This window comes from Rhinolophus sinicus, linkage group LG06 (genome assembly GCF_036562045.2).
Source record: "Rhinolophus sinicus isolate RSC01 linkage group LG06, ASM3656204v1, whole genome shotgun sequence".
In the NCBI taxonomy this organism is placed as follows: Eukaryota; Metazoa; Chordata; class Mammalia; order Chiroptera; family Rhinolophidae; genus Rhinolophus; species Rhinolophus sinicus.
Genome location: NC_133756.1, coordinates 11238874 through 11254943, shown reverse-complemented (window position 1 = coordinate 11254943; position 16070 = coordinate 11238874). Strand labels below are relative to the sequence as shown.

The following is a 16070-nucleotide window of genomic DNA, read 5'->3' as shown; positions in this document are numbered from 1 at the left end:
TTGTTTCATGTTTTGCAAACAGCACAGCAGAGCCTCCTCCTTCCTCCCCCCACCCTTCCAGATCAAGGCTATTTATTCCTAGTGACAATCCTGAGGATCCCAGGGGGGCTGGCCTCAAGGACCTAGAGGGGCCTTGTGTCCCTGGCAGGCGCCAGTCCTCCCTCCAGGGCACAGGGAGGAAGCCAGAGAGTTGGAAACTGTAGAGGTGGGGGGAGGAGGGGTTCCCTCTACTTCCCTGCCGTGCCTCAACCGCGCACACTCCTCACACCGCTCTCTGAGAGGCCCAAAAATCATGGGGCCAAGGATTAGAATCCCCCCTGGGGCCTCAAAGGTCAAAACTATTCCTGGGCGCTGTGGATACCTAAACAGGACTTCTCAGTCCCAGGATGCACCTGGAGGTGAGGTGGTGACTACTGTTTTTGCCAATCAGAGTTGTGGAATAAAGCCCTTTGAAGGTCAAGGCTCTACTGCAGGGCGGAGGTGGGGTCCTCTCTTCACTCCTGTTTCCAGAGAACACCTAGGTCCCCATTGACAGGGCCATGATGGCAGAGTCAAAACCACCCTCTCCTCCAGGCTAGATTAAGGCCCCTTTCACAAACTCGGGCTGAGTGTGACCCCCTGGGGGTAAATTGGGAGGAGGGCGACACAAAGAGGGCATGAAGACTCTTGGTCCCCAAAAGGACCTTGATCAGCTAGCTGGGTCCTGTACCCCTTGCCTGAGACTGAATACAGCAGACTCCCGCTTGAGGCTAGGGGGGTGGGGGTGGGGAGGAGAGTGGAGGGAGCAGGGAGAGAGGGCAGCAGAAGCGGCGAGGAAGGGACAGGGGCGGGGTCCTGGCCGCCCAGGAAGGTAGAGAGAGCCAGGTTAGGCTGGGCCGGAGGAGGGGGACTGGGGCCCCAGTCTAAAAGGGAGGTGGGGGCGGGGTCTGCCCCCCGCCTCGGGGACTAGGGGCCAGGGGCGGGTTCCGCACCCCGCGGGCAGGGGCGGCCGGGGGCGGGGTCCGGGCGGGGCGGGCCCCCGCGCACACTTCCTCGGGGAGGGTTGGGGCCGCGCTCTCAATCGCCCACACGGTCCGGTTGCAGCCGGCAGCTTCGCCGGCAGCTCGCTCGGCCTCCGCGCGGCCCGGCCAGCAGGTAGGAGCCGCCGAAGGACGCGGCCCGGCTTCCCAGCCCCCCTCACCCTCACCCGCGACGAACGCCGCTCCCCGCTCCGGCCGCCGGCTTCGAGGTGAGCTCTCTGCTGAGCGCGGCTCGGATCCCAGCTCCTGGCCCCCGCCCTCCGGCTGGGAAGGGAGCGGAGGCGACCCGCCCCCTGCCCCCGCCTGGGTCCGGCTGCGGGCGCCTAGGGCGCCGATCTCGGGAGATCGTTGAGCCCGGGTCTGCACTGCAACCGGTACTCCGGCGGGGTGGGCGCTGCAGTGAGAGTTAGGCGAGGGAGGGGGCCAAGTTTGAAATAGAAAAGTCAGAGTCGAGAGAGAGACCGGAGGGTTCTGAGAAACTGAGGCTCCCAGAAAGCCGGGTGGAGGAGAGACCGAGACTGAGACCGGGACGCGAACGACAGGCTTACACAGGAGGCTGCAGTTATCTAAAACAGGGACTCTACTTGGGTGTAGAGACTCTGAGAGACTGACCGGAGGCATAGGGACGGAGCCAGGTTTTGTGGAGCATTTTAAGAAAAAGCATACAATGACCCTAGTGAGCACGCCATAGCGTCCTTTCCAGGGCCTTGGGCAAGTGAGGGTCCCAGAAGCCTAAGCTTCTTTAGCCTTGTGGTGAATCAGCTCCTGTGGGGCCTACAGAGACATTCAGAGACTGGAGACAGAGACACTCAGGCATACAGAGAGGCTAAGAGGTAGAGAATTGGGGTGGGGTGGGGTGGAGACCAAGGCATTCCTCCCCATAGACACACTAAGAGAGCAGACGTGGGTGTTCAGAGGTAGAAATTCCCAGAGGGAGTCTGCTGGGAGATAGCCAGTCAGAGAGACAGAGACCCACAACATGCAGACAGCTGCTGAAGTGTGCAGAGACAGGCGCAGGGTGAGTGGAACAGAGCTAGTCACCTAGAGACTGAGATTTAATGGAGGTGCCCTGACAGCTTCCAAGACAGACCCTGAGAGACTCAGGCCCAGAAGACTGGGAAGCAAGGATGTGGGAAAACACAAACTCTGGGCCAACTGAGTCCCCATGAGGAGAGGAGCTGAGACAGTAAGACTGAGATCAAGAAGGAGCCCCAGGCATACACGAAGACAGCCCCAATTTATTTTTAAACTCATCTTGGATGGGCTGCTTCAGCCCTGGGGGACCCAGGGTGAATGAACTATTCCTCTCGTCCCCAGAACAGCTGTTGGATCCTGCTTCCCACCCCCTCCCCCTGCCCTAAACTGCTGTGACTCCCAGGCCCCATGGGGGGGGGAGAGTTTGGGGGGGCGGTTGGTGCCTGTGATAGCAGGGGGTGGGTGTGGGGGGAGTTCAGTTTCTCCCCTTTAGTCTCCTGTCAACTCCCAGGAGCTGGAGGAGGGATCTGTTCAGATCCTGACTCACAGCTATGGGGCCTGGCCAGGGTTCTCCTGGACATTGGGGGCTGCAGGGGGGCAAAAGGGTTGAGTAGTTGTCATGGGTAATTGGAAAGGCTTCTGGGTGTCTTCCAGTCTCAGGGCTGGCAGCTGGGGCGAAGAGCTGGGTTCCTGTGCTACTGATGTCATCCAGCATCTCATGTCCTCCTGCTCCTAAAGTGCTGACCACCCCCTCCACCATCACTGCAGCATTTCCAGGGAAAGAGAAACACAAAAGGGCCTCTGGGCTCTCTGATACCTGAATGACCTTGAGCATGCCCCTACCTTGACCTTGGCCTCTGTGCTCAGCCGTAAAATGGAGATGGCACACTATCCCGCCTGCCTTTTGTGAGATGTGCTGAGATGGTGGATGGGTGTGCACTTTGTGAGAGGCACGGCAGCATGCAGGTGTATGCACCTGTGTACCTGTGTGAGGGGTCTCAGTTATGCGGACTGGAGTTGGGCTAGCCTCATGGCCTGAGCCTTGTTGGTGCCCCCAGCAGAACAAGGGGTTCCTCTTTGTTCTCTCCCTGGGCCTACACTGAGAAGGTCCAGGTCAAATTCTGGGTGTGCTCCCCGACCCCGGCCTGGCTGAGTACCTGTTGTCTGAATCCAGTATGAGGGAGGGGCTAATAATAAGAACACTAATAGTCTCCATTTACTGACTACTAACTAACTGCTGGGTGCTTTCTAAGTATCTTAACATGTAAGCCCAACAACCACCTCAGGAGGTAGGAGATAGTGTTAGATGGGAAAATAGTCTCAGAGAGCTTACGTGACTTGCCCAAGATCACCCAGGCTTATATTTCACAGCGCAAGCCCTTACCCACCACGTGCATGCCACAGGCATTTATCCAGCCATTCTGAGCTCCAGGAGGTTCACTGAGAGGTGCCAGATGTGTGTCTGGGTCAGGTGTAGGGGTGTGTGTGTGTGTGTTGGTGGGGGCAAGGGCTGAGAGCCATCTGGCAGACTGAGCAGTCTCCCCTGCACCCTCCTACCAGCCATAAAGGAACATAAGACTGGCTCCCTCAGTCCCCCAGCCCTGCCAGGGAAAGGGGGAGGAAGGGAATGGGCAGAGACAGGTGGGCCTTGATAGTGCCCTTCATTCTGTCCTCACTAGAGCCCAGCTGGACAGACTAGGGCATTCTGGGAAGGAAACAGAAGTCATGCCCATACCCTATTTGGGGTGCCCCTGTCTCAGAGTGGTGACTGCCTCCCAGGGGGCGGGACCAAGGGTAGCCTGGGCCTGGGAAGGTGGCTGATGCTTTGGGCCAAGCCAGGAAGGAAGGAAAAGGCCCAGGGCACTCTGGGACAGAGGCATGGCCACACTCACTCCACCTGTGTGGCCCCCTGCTGCCCAGTGGCTGACAGCCCAGGCAACCCTCAGATGTTGGGCCAGAGGAAACCCAGGCCCAAGTGGTGGGGGGCAGACTGAGAAGGGGGATACCGTCCACCCTACGGCATAGCCCCTACTCCAGAAGTCCCTGCTCTGAAGACCCCAGCTCCTGGTGGCCTCATGCCCTGGCCTGGGGTATGAACTGAGTGTCTTCCCATTGTACAGAAGAGCAGCTGTGAACTCACGAGCCATCCCTTCAGAAGAGCCAGGCCTTCCAGGCTTGGGGCATCTGCTGGCGCCTGGAGTCTGAACTCCAAGCCAGAGCAATGCTTGTTGGTGAGAGAATTTCCCGCTGGGGGTAGCTGAGAAAAGGAGGACTTTTCCTTCAACTTGAGCCAGGGCAGCCTCTGGGGACTGCCAGTTCCTGGGGTCTACTGTGGGGGGAGTGGGTTGGTGGTTCCTTTGTAATCCCCAGACTCATCTGCAGTTGTGAGAACATCCCCTTCCTATGGATCTTGGTGGTTCCACCCACCTCTGGGATCCCAGTCCGCATAGAGCAGGCTTCATGATGGAAGAGGCTAGAGGTGGGGAGCTCTGAATCTGGGGCTAGAGACTGGAATCAAGGGCAGCAGAAGGGACCGGGAACCCCATTTCCCTACCTCCCCCCCACTCCCCACACTCCTTTTCCAGAGGCAGCTGTGTGGATGACCTCATCCTGCAAACATGCTTTGTTCCTGAGAAAATGGAAAGTGTCTGAGGTTTGGTGGGGGGCTGGGTGTCTGCAGCAACAGCTCCCCCTTGCCTGACTCCCCACTGGAGAGGAGACCTGATTAGGGAGAAAATGTCTTCAGTGGCTCCCACTTTCACCCTTTACTCCCCCTGCCCCAAACCCTTAGACATCAGAAAAGCTGAGGAGAGGCTGTCTCCCCCAGAGGCAGGAGGAGGGAAACCATGACCCGCGGATGGAAAGATCCTGGGGCTTTGGCAGATGCTGCCAGGAGTGATGCCCCCTAGCAGGAGATGGCAGGGAGGCACACTGCATAATCTCTGTCTCTAGTTCCCCCTTCTCTCCCCAGGCGTCTCATTTCCCTTTTCTCTCCCCTCTTGCTGGCAAAACCTGACATCTGGCCATCTGGGCTGCCACAGCTGCTGCAGATGTTGCAGGCCAAGGCAGCCCAGGCTGGTGTGACCAGAGACCCAGCAGGGGATGAGGGCAGAGGGTCCAGCTGGGGAAGCTTGGCTGGGTCCAGCTTGCAGGATTTCCTGCTTAAACCTAGGCTGAGCCACTCTGAAGTCCTTGTTGCTGGGCTGATTCTCCTGGGAGGTGAGGCTCAATGACATTGCCTCCACCACCTCCACCATTCATCCGCCCAGCATCCCTCTAACATTCCATTGTTTCCTGGATGGGGGTAGAACAGCCCAGTCCTCTCCCTAAGGTTCCCATTTCAGACCTGTGGGTAGGGGTTCCTTGATCCATATCCTGAGGGTCCCTTCCTGGGAGTCAGGAGAGGGTGGGACTGTTGTTCAGATGGAATAAGATAGGGTGGCTCTCTGCCCCTGCTCTTTTGCCCCTTTGGGGACACTGGGGACAGTAGAGGCTAAATTCAGGCTGGGGCAGGAAATGAGTCACTGACCCAGGAAAAGCCCCCCTCCCCGCAGATCTGCCAGGGCTCAGATAAGAAAACAACTTCTGCTTCCTGATTTTTCATGACCCCCTTCCACCCCCATCATGAAATACAGAAATAAACACGCAGGACTCCTAGGTTCCCAGAAGCACCCCTTCCCCATTGCCACCTACTCTGACCTGGCATTTTTTTATGCCTGATCTCGTGCTCTTAATGCCATGGGCTCCTGCAAGGGACTAAGCCACAGCCCCTTTGGTGACCCTGCTGCACCTTGTGTCCCTAACAGGGCTCACTCACAGCCACCATGAGCGAGGCCTTTGACTGTGCAAAATGCAGCGAGTCCCTGTATGGACGCAAATACATCCAGACAGACAACGGCCCCTACTGCGTGCCCTGCTATGACAACACCTTCGCCAACACCTGTGCTGAGTGTCAGCAGCTGATTGGGCATGACTCTAGGGTAAGGACCAGAGCAGACAGGGCAGGGAGTGGGTGGAGGCTGGCCGGAGGGACAAAGGTGCCAGCATCCCTGCTGTGCTTCCGGCAGGAGCTGTTCTACGAAGACCGCCACTTCCACGAGGGCTGCTTCCGCTGCTGCCGCTGCCAGCGCTCCCTGGCTGATGAGCCCTTCACCTGCCAGGACAGTGAGCTGCTCTGCAATGACTGCTACTGCAGTGCCTTCTCCTCGCAGTGCTCTGCCTGTGGGGAGACCGTCATGCCGGGTATGTCCCTGGGCTACATGTGGGACTAGCACGCCTGATACATACATGGAGGCTTAGAAAGACCCACACACGTAGCATGTTCCTGGGACTTTCATGTATGCAGGGTCTGTCGTGCCTGTATGTTCTTGGGAACTTAACATATACAGGAACTGACAAGCTTGGTACATTGCTGAGAGTTTAATGTGTGGTGGACCGGTGGGCCTGGCATACACCTGTGGGCTTACATGTATGGGCTGACTGACACACGGGGCATGGGGGAGCTTAGCGTGCATGAAAACCTGCATGTTTGCCGCATATAGGAGCTGAGAGTATGCTGAGACTGTCAGCGCTTCGTGCATTGCGGCTTAGCTTGTGCAGGGACAGATAAACAGAGGGCTTAATGTGTATGGTGACCTGTATGCGTAATAGATATATGTGAGGATTTAGAATATGCGAAGAATAGCATGATTAGGATATGCAGGGGCTTCGCATGTGCTGACCCTCTCATGTCCAGGACATTAGAACTTTGTGTGGGCAGAGACTTGCGTGGCTAGTAAAAGTGGAGTCTGTGTGTGTGAGCGCTAAGCCATTGTGTCTGGTGCATAAGGGCTTAGCATATACTGAATCCTCATGCCTGTGACGTAGAGGCCTGGTGTGTGCTGAGATAGTCATATCTTGTCCATATGACGACTTCACATATGCCAAACCCTCATGTCTAGTTTATAGGGGTCTAGTACCTGCTCGGCCAGCATGTCCAATGTTTGGGGGAGGTTAGCATGTGCAATATGTTGTGGGAGTCTCGCTGCGTGTGCATGGACACCACAACGTGCAGGCTACGGGAGCAGCAGAGGGTATCATGCAGGAGCTCGACGCAGCCTCTGAGTGGGACCCCTGTTCCCCACAGGGTCCCGGAAGCTGGAATATGGAGGCCAGACATGGCATGAGCACTGCTTCCTGTGCAGCGGCTGTGAGCAGCCGCTGGGCTCCCGTTCCTTCGTGCCCGACAAGGGTGCTCACTACTGCGTGCCCTGCTATGAGAACAAGTTTGCTCCTCGCTGTGCCCGCTGCAGCAAGGTGGGAGCTGGGCCAGCAGGGTGGGGGTGCTTATCTTCACGGTATACATGGGTGGGGGTGAGCAAGGCTCTGTTGTGGGGTGGGAATCCCTACTCGCCCCTGCTGACAGATGCTGCCCCCACAGACGCTGACACAGGGTGGCGTGACATACCGTGACCAGCCCTGGCATCGAGAGTGCCTGGTCTGCACCGGGTGCCAGACACCCCTAGCAGGGCAGCAGTTCACCTCCCGGGATGAAGATCCCTACTGTGTGGCATGTTTTGGAGAACTCTTTGCACCCAAGTGCAGCAGCTGCAAGCGCCCCATCACAGGTGGGAGAAAGGTCAAAGAACTGAGTGGGTAGGGTGCAGGCAAGAGAATGGGATCTGGGATTGGGTGAAGCTGAGGGCCAGGACCCTCTAGATGTGCAGAGCTAATCTCCAGCCTCCCTCCAGGACTCGGTGGAGGCAAGTACGTGTCCTTTGAAGACCGCCACTGGCACCACAGCTGCTTCGCCTGTGCCCGCTGCTCCACCTCCCTGGTGGGCCAAGGCTTCGTGCCTGATGGAGACCAAGTGCTGTGCCAGGGCTGCAGCCAGGCAGGGCCCTGAGCCAGGGCTCCTGGGCCCAGGCCCTCCCAACCAGGGCTCAAGGACTAAGGCTCCTTTTCCAAACCACCTCTGGGACCCAAATTGGAACTCCTCCCCAAATTGGGGCTCCCCCTGGGCTCCAGGATTAAATCTCCCCACTCCAACATCCCCAAACCAGTACTCCTTATCCCAGGGCCCCTAAACCTGGGCTGTTACAGAGCCTCTATCATTCATATCCCCTCCCAAGCCTGGACTCCAGAACTCAGCCCTCTCCCCTACGGTCTGGGTTGCCAGACCAAGTCCTCTCCCCAAGTCAGGGCTCTAGACCGCAGCCCTCCAAACTTAGACTCTGGGAACTCAGGCCCCCTTCAATCTAGACTTGTCCGTAGAGACTTTAGGTCTCCTATGGGTGCCTGAGAATGCCTCAGAAGTGGACTATACTCAGGCTTGACCCTCCACACCCCAATCCTGCCCCTGTCGGCAGGGTTGGGGCTGTCTGAGCAGCAGATTAGGAGGTCCTGGCTGGCGTACAGGGTTTTGCCCAGCTCGTCGAGTGTTTTATCATTTCATTTCAGCTTCATTTTGCCCAGAGATGGGCAGCGGGGTGGTATTGACTCGCCCCCTTCAAGATTCTGCAATAAAGCAGTTGTGAGGAAAGCCAGCCTCTGTGTGTTTGTCTGGGAGTGGAAGGGGAAGGAGGTTCCTTTGCAGACCGGGAGACGCAGGCTCTTCCAGACCTCCTCCTTGCAGAGCAGGGGGGAGCTGCCTGGGCCACGGAGTGGGAAATCTCTTGGGAAAAAGGGGATCCCCGCCGCAGCTACTGTCCCTCTCTACCATCCCTCTTGGGCTTAGCCTGCCTCCCCCCCGCTAGTTAAAGGCTTTTTCCTCCCGTGGAGAAGGGAGGGGTTTGGGGCAGGTTCCAAGCGCGAGCAGGGGTGTCGGAAGGGTCCCGCTGGCACAAATCGCGCCTTCCCTTAACAGCGCTTCCCAAATCCCGCAGATACCCACTCTGGGCCCAGACCCTCAGCTCCCTTCCCCCTCTTCCCGAGGATTAGCGGAGGCGGCCCGGGATCCGCTCGCAGCCGCACGTTTTTTGCCAAAAAAGGCAAGGATGCAGCTGCACGCGCCGCGGGAACATCTGGATCCGATTCCCGGCATGAATGGGTCATGCCCCCCCCCCCAATGATTCAAGGGCGGGGGCGGGAATTTGCGAGGGGGGCTGGCCCCCAAAGTGGGGAGATGGGGCGGAGCGCTGTCCTGCTCACTGGGCGTCTGACGGCCCGGGCCGTTGCCCCAGCCGCAGCGTGCGGTCTGGGCTCCGCGATCCAACTGTCGGAGGTGGAGGACTCGTAGGCACTCGCTGCACGCGTGGGCTAAGGCGCTCAAGGTCCCTCCTGGGATGCGGGCTGCGAGGCGGGGTGGGAGGACCCTCGCGTCCTCTGGGGGAGGGGCCTTCAGGGCCGGCAGAACCATGTGATTGTATCTCCTATTAAACCCTCTTAGAAATTCTATGGGGCGGGCATTTTTCCATTTCACAGAGGTGGAGACTCCGCATGTCAGTTCCCCAAAGTCACATTGGTAGTCGTGGTAGATCCAGGATTCTAATCCGCTTCGCACTGCCTTCCTGGCCCAATTTGAATTCTAAACTTTCTGAGGCCATTGTTGACATTTTCAACAGATCTTTATAAATGCCTACCTTGTGTGCTTACAATTAATAATTATATGTTTTTTGGATGGAGGGGTGGCTCAGTTGGTTAGAGGGCGTGCTCTCAACCACAAGGTTGCGGTTGGACTCAGTTTGACTCCCGCAGGGGATGGTGGGCTGCACCCCTTGCAACTATAATTGAACACCGGCAGCTGGACTTGGAGCTGAGCTGCGCCCTCCACAACTAAGATTGAAAGGACAACAACTTGACTTGGAGCTCATGGGTCCTGGGAAAAACACACTGTTCCCCAATAAAGTCCTTGAAGTACACACCGTTCCCGTATAAAATCCTGTTCCCCTCCTCCAATAAAATCTTTTTAAAAATTGGGCTTGCGCCTGCCTTGCTCACCCCTCCATTCTCAGCTCCCGGTATTTACTACATGTTCAATAAACACTTGAGGAAGATTGGTCCACGCATAGAAAACAGCTGGTGCGAAGGACTGGAGGCCTGAAAAACATATGGTGCTTTGGGGAAGCAACAAGTAATTTAATTTGGAGGAAGTGCCAAGAGACTAAAACGGCAAGCAGAGGCCAGGTCCAAGTTACACAGACCTCACCCTGCTGGTAGGGTAAAGCAGCCGGTGGAAATGTTTAAGCAGGGGCATGAGAAGATCACTCAGGCTGCAGTATGAATAATGGATTGGAGGGTAAGATGAGCAGGCCGGTTAGGAGGCTAGTGCAGTGGTCCAGGTGAGACAATGAGGCAGGTGGCATCAGGAGTGGAAAAGACAGGTCTTGGTGACTAGTTTGACAGAGTGGGGAAGGAGAAGGTTTAAGGGAAAGGAGGGCATCAGGTGAGTGGGACTGGTTGCTTACATGGTCTTAGGTGGTCTACCCACCTAACAGGAAGAGATGCGCAGGTACAATACTGTATCATTGATTTCAAGATAAACATTTTTCAGATTTAACATCTCAAAAATCCAGATTCATTGTATAATTGAAGGTGTGACATACTTTAATTGACAATTTTTTTTCTTTCTTAGTGGAACATAAAATAATGGTGAGGTTAATATTTGATGACATCGCATATTTGATGAAATACGGTAGACCCCAAGTGTTACCCCACCACCACCAAAATAGATACATACTAAGTCTCTGGAATCCTGAATTGAGATTTCTTACCTCATTTCTAGTGGTGCAGGAAAAGCCTCTGGTGAGGAGTTATGCCTGGGATCCTCTCCCTAAGGTTGAGGTCTTGCTTAAATTTGTAGACATAAATATAATCCTCACAACACCCCATGAGTAGGCAAGACAAGAGTCATTATGTGATTTTTCAAACTTTACAAACAGAAAGCAATGAATGCTTATTATAGAAAAATTGAATTCCAAAAATAATAACAAAAAGGTAAATCACTAATAATTCCTTGGTATATTATAGCCTCTTAGTTCTTTTTTTGCTAAGCCTGCATGTGCATATATGTATTTTCATTTTTAGTTTTAAGTTTATTTTTAAACTGAAGAAGTAATATATGTATAAATTAAGAAAAAAATATTATGCTGTACTCTGGGCACAAAGAAAAATTCCTTCCCATACAACATCTACCAGGCTACCTCCTCATAAACAACTACTGTGTACTGTTACTTGGATATCCATAGAGAAATAACCTGTGTAGACATCAATTTTTATACACACTGTTGTACATCTAGCTTTTTTTCACTTTGTGTGACCTTTTTCTGTATGAATTTATACAGATTTCTAAAACAGCTTTATTGAGATATAAGTGGACCCCAGGAAGAGAGATTTATTTGATGTGAACCTCGAGAAAGAATTTACCTGCTGAGATGGACTCCCCTTGGTCAACTGAGGGCCCAAATTTTACAAATGGTGAGAGCCTATGGGCCATCTGCTGGCAACGGCTTCTTGCATACTCTGTATACCAGGAAGAATTTCTGACTGAATGCCCTCCTCATTTATGCTGTCGGAGTTAACTATTATAAAGGAGTTCCTAGTTTTGCATTTCAACTGAGATCTTTCCCAACCAATCAGAACTGCATGATTAGGACCAATCAGAACCATGCAAATTTGGGTACCTCATTTACATAAAATGGACCTAATTAGGAATCTGTTGGGGGGGGGTTGTCACTATAAAGAATGTCCTCCGCTTTGTCTTGGGGGAGCACACTTTTGGTGACTTACCAGATGCTGTCTCCGCAGTTTGCTAACTACTTGCCTGAATAAAGTCTCTCCTTTTTTTGCTCCAATGCCCTTTGGATTTTGGTGGCAGTGGTGGGATCTGAAGCAGCACCCTGACTCTCCTAACACCATCTCAAAATCAACACCCCAGCACCAGCAAGAGCCTTTGGCACTCAGTTGTTTTTCTGGCAGCACAGGGTAAGTAGCCTGTCAGATCCAGACCTCCCACATTTTGTTGAGGTCTCAGAGACTCTATGCACTTCAGGGATGGGATCGCTCATAAGATTTGATTTGGACTTGGTCCATACAGCTCTTTGGACCTCATCCGTAGGGCTCAGACTTAATCCGTACAGTTCTTCAGCTCCTGTCAATAAGGTTTTGTGGGGATGGTTATGCTGAAGGGGCACTCCAAGGGATGAAGGGACACCTTCATTAGGTGAGTGCAAATGAGCAGCCCATGTTCTAAGCTCTCTTCCAATGACCAGCCACCCTCTGGTAACTTTATGCACAAGACCTATGGCTCAGAGAGTTGTAACTGGCTGGGTCTTTGGACAAATATCACCCAGGATGATTTTAAGCTTTGCTGGCTTAAACGGGGGCTCTTTTGAAATTATTTCAAAACTTGCTCATCTGTACACACAATTGGAACAAAGAAAATGCTGAACCTCCCAAAAACAATGGGAGGCTTTCTTTAACTGGTACCTTGAGAGCTCTAAACAAAATCAAGAGGCTCTTATTGATAGCCTCTCTTAAAGAGAATAATTCTAAATTGAATAAACGCCTTGATAAATTAGAAAAAGGAATTTGCACCCATGAAATTGAAGTTAAAGAGGAACCATTGGTAAATTCTTCTTCTAAATTTTGCACATGCGATTCTGAAGCTAGACCTACTAACAAGCCTCCAGAAAAACCACCCTCTGCACCTCTTCCACCATTCCCACCTCACACACTACTTTCTCCTTTTTCTGCTCTTTCCAAACTTCCTTTTTCCCCCTCTCCTGATAGCCTACTTCTCTTAATGGACCAGACTTTCCTGTCCCTTTCTTAATAGTTCCTTTTAAGGTTGAATTGGGTGATGGAGACTACCAAATTTCTTATGCTGCTTGGACGAAATCCGAATTTTTGGCCCTAGTAAAGGACTTCCCTGACCCTAAGATTAATTCCCTTGAATTTGAATGGCATTTCCATCTAATTATCAATGCCTATCAGCCTGGTTTTTCTGATCTTTATCAATATTCACATGCTTATAGGAAATATTTAGGCCAGGAATGGATGTTGGCCACTGATTGGAATAAACCTCTGGAGGATTTCAAATTAACTGATGCCCAGGGTTTTGAGAAGTCATAAGAACAGGCTGCTAAATTAGTAAGAGTTATTCCTCAAATCTTTCCTCACCAAGTCCATTGGAAAGCCATACGCCATTGTATACAGAAAAAGGATGACCCTGTTCTTGACTATTTTGATAGGTTTGAACAAACTTTCCAACAAAATTCAGGGATAAAAATTTTAAATGATGAAAATCAATTTGTTCAGCTTCATATTTGTGGCTGGCCTTTCTGAAGTCCTCAATACCTTAGTAAAACAACATGACCTTCACTGGGCCGCAAGGCAACCCCATGAGATAGCCTCTTTAGCTAACCAGCTATCTAAGACTTTAGAGAAAGAAGGGGAACCGAGGGCTCCATGAGTCCTAGATTAACAGGAAAAGACCTCTAAGCTGATGGCACTCTAACCACAATAATTAAAAAGAGATGCCCCAGAATTGCTGGCCCCTCAAAATCAAAACCAGAAAATGTGCTTTTGCTGTCAATGTGCTGGACATTTTTCAATGGGATGTCTCAAATACAAACGATAGCAACAACTTAACCCTGATAAAGCTTCCCAGCCCTCTTTCTCTAAGCAGGACTAGGGATGCTCGGGGATATTAAGGAGACATTTCTTCTATTTAAAACAAATTAGGTGAATTAGATGTAAAAATTGAGGACGAACTGATTAGAGCGCTACTTGATACTGGAGCTACCCTGTCTCTTCTCAACTCCAATGTGCTTTCAGTGTCCTCTCCCTGGAGTTCTGAATTTATCCAGATGGTTGGGGTAGCCAACCAACCTATGACAGATCCTACATTCTTACTTACCCCTTTTCAGTTGAGAACTCTTACTGGTAACCATCATTTCTTACTTGTTCCATCAGCTCACATACACCTCCTGGGAAGAGATTTTTAAAGAAACCTACCAAGTTCATATTTCCTTCTTCTCAAAAGGGAATGATACTTGAATTATCTTCACCAGGGGATCCTATCTCTGAGATAGCTCTCACCGAAATCCCCATTTATTCAACTGGCCTCATCAATAATATACATCCTACTCTCCAAGGGCTGCCCAGAAGCCTTTGAGCACAGTCTAACACCCAATTAAAATACAGATAGATCCCAGTAAACCCCTCCCCAATATTAAACAATACCCCCTAAACCCTGAGGCCTTGGCCAGAATATAACCTATAGTAGACGACTTTTAAAAAATCACCTGGTTATCCCTAGAACCAGCCCTTGTAATACCCCCATCTTACCTATCTGTAAACCCAATGGAAGAGGGGGACGATTTTTTCAAGACGTCAGAGCCATAAATCATAGTCATTCCCTGACAGCCCGTGGTTCCTGACCCCCACACCCTGCTCGCCAGTGTTCCCTCTGAAAGCAGATACTTTTCAGCTACTGACCTCTACAGTGCATGTTTCAATAGACTCAGACAGCCAATATTTTTTACCTTTATGTGGAAAGGCCAACAATTTACTTGGACTGTTCTTCCTCAAGGATACACAGAAAGCCCGACTTATTTCTCCTCAGTCCTTAAGGTTGATTCTAGCCACCATTTCCTTCAGATGTGGGTCCACTTTACTCCAATACATTGATGATTTACTTTTATGTTCTCCTTCTGAAGAGGCTTGCCTCACTGACAGCCTCCATTTACTTTATAACCTAGCTTCCAAAGGACACAAAATTTTTAAAGGGAACTCCAATTTTGTCAAATCTCCATTAAATTCTTAGGACACCTCCTAACTCCAGAAGGATTAAATCTTGATCCATCATGCCACCATGGCATTTTAAACTCCCCCCTCCTTCAAACAAAAATACAACTTCAAGGGTTCTTAGGACTTGCAGGTTATTATTGGAACTGGCTTCTTAAATTTTGCTTCATGTCCCAATTGCTTTATGAACTACTCAAGAATTTCTCTCGTGATCCCCTACAATGGACCTCTGATGCCCAATAGTCCTTTGAAAGAATAAAAATCCAGGTTACCTTAGCTAGGACCTTAAGGCATCCAAAAATTATAACTTCCCTTTTCACCTCTTCTCTCATGAAAGTCAAGGGAATGCTCTAAGGGGTTCTTACTCCGCCTCATGGAGGGCGGAACAGGCCTGTAGGATATGCTAGTCAGCAATTAGATCCGGTCACACCAGGACTTTCCCCTTACCTTAAGGCAGTTGCCACTGTTTACCCGCTATTTATATGCTTTGTAAGGCTGCTGAGAAAATAGCTATGGGATCTCCTTTTACTGTCTGTGTTCCACACTCTGTTGAAATTATCCTTAGTTCCCATCATACTCAGAATCTTCCTGCTAGTTGTCTGGCCAAATATGAAGTCTTCCTTCTGTCTTCACCCTACCTTACTTTCCCTGATGCAACTTACTTACTCCTGCTGCCTTACTTCCTCTTCCAGATGATAACAGCCCTCATGACTGTATTACATTGACAGACCAACTCCTTACCCCATGACTGGATCTACAAGAAACCCCACTTTGAAGCATAGACTATGAACGGTTCACTGACAGATCCTATTTAAGGGACCCGATGGCAATTACCAAACTGGATATACCATTGTGTCCCTTAATGAGATCATAGAATCTGGCATTCTACCTGATGCCAAATCTGTCCAACAGGCAGAACTATGTGCTCTTACTAAGGCATGTTGATTAGCCAAAGATAAAACTGCAATATCTATACTGACAGCAGATAATGCCTTTCGAGTAACTCATGACTTTGCCGTGCTCCGGAAACAATGAGGTTTCCTGACTTCATCTGGACAGAAAACTAAAAGCAAAGCTATGTCTTGTCATTCCTAGGTGCGACACTAACTCCCCGAGCCTTAGCTATTATTAACATTCAGGGACATTCTTCTGCCCAAAATATGGAGGCACAAGGAAATGAAATGGCCGATACTACCACCAAATCGGCCACTTTACAGGAGATAACCTACGGTATAAAAACCTCATCTGCTCTTGCCTAACTTCCCGTTTCTCACCTATACCAAAGACTAGCTAAACCTCAGGCCATTTCTGTGGAGGATGAAAGGGGGAAACATTAAACAAAGTTGTTCC

At 51.5% G+C, this 16070-nt stretch overlaps 1 protein-coding gene across 4 annotated transcripts; it reads left to right on the top strand.

Moving 5' to 3' along the window:
• The first annotated feature begins 992 nt into the window (after positions 1 to 992).
• Positions 993 to 8514, top strand: FHL3 (four and a half LIM domains 3). 4 transcript variants are annotated; one of them, XM_019726577.2, is made up of 7 exons: positions 996 to 1228; positions 4115 to 4225; positions 5801 to 5974; positions 6062 to 6236; positions 7120 to 7289; positions 7414 to 7600; positions 7724 to 8514. In XM_019726577.2, exons 3-7 carry the CDS (start codon positions 5819 to 5821, stop codon positions 7876 to 7878), a joined length of 843 nt encoding a protein of 280 aa, XP_019582136.1. In that variant the 5' UTR covers positions 996 to 1228; positions 4115 to 4225; positions 5801 to 5818; the 3' UTR covers positions 7879 to 8514. The 4 variants fall into 4 exon arrangements, with proteins under 4 accessions (XP_019582137.1, XP_019582136.1, XP_019582134.1 ...); XM_019726578.2 differs by lacking the exon at positions 4115 to 4225 and having other exon boundaries at positions 993 to 1134; XM_019726575.2 differs by lacking the exon at positions 4115 to 4225 and having other exon boundaries at positions 997 to 1228.
• The last annotated feature ends 7556 nt before the right edge of the window (positions 8515 to 16070 follow it).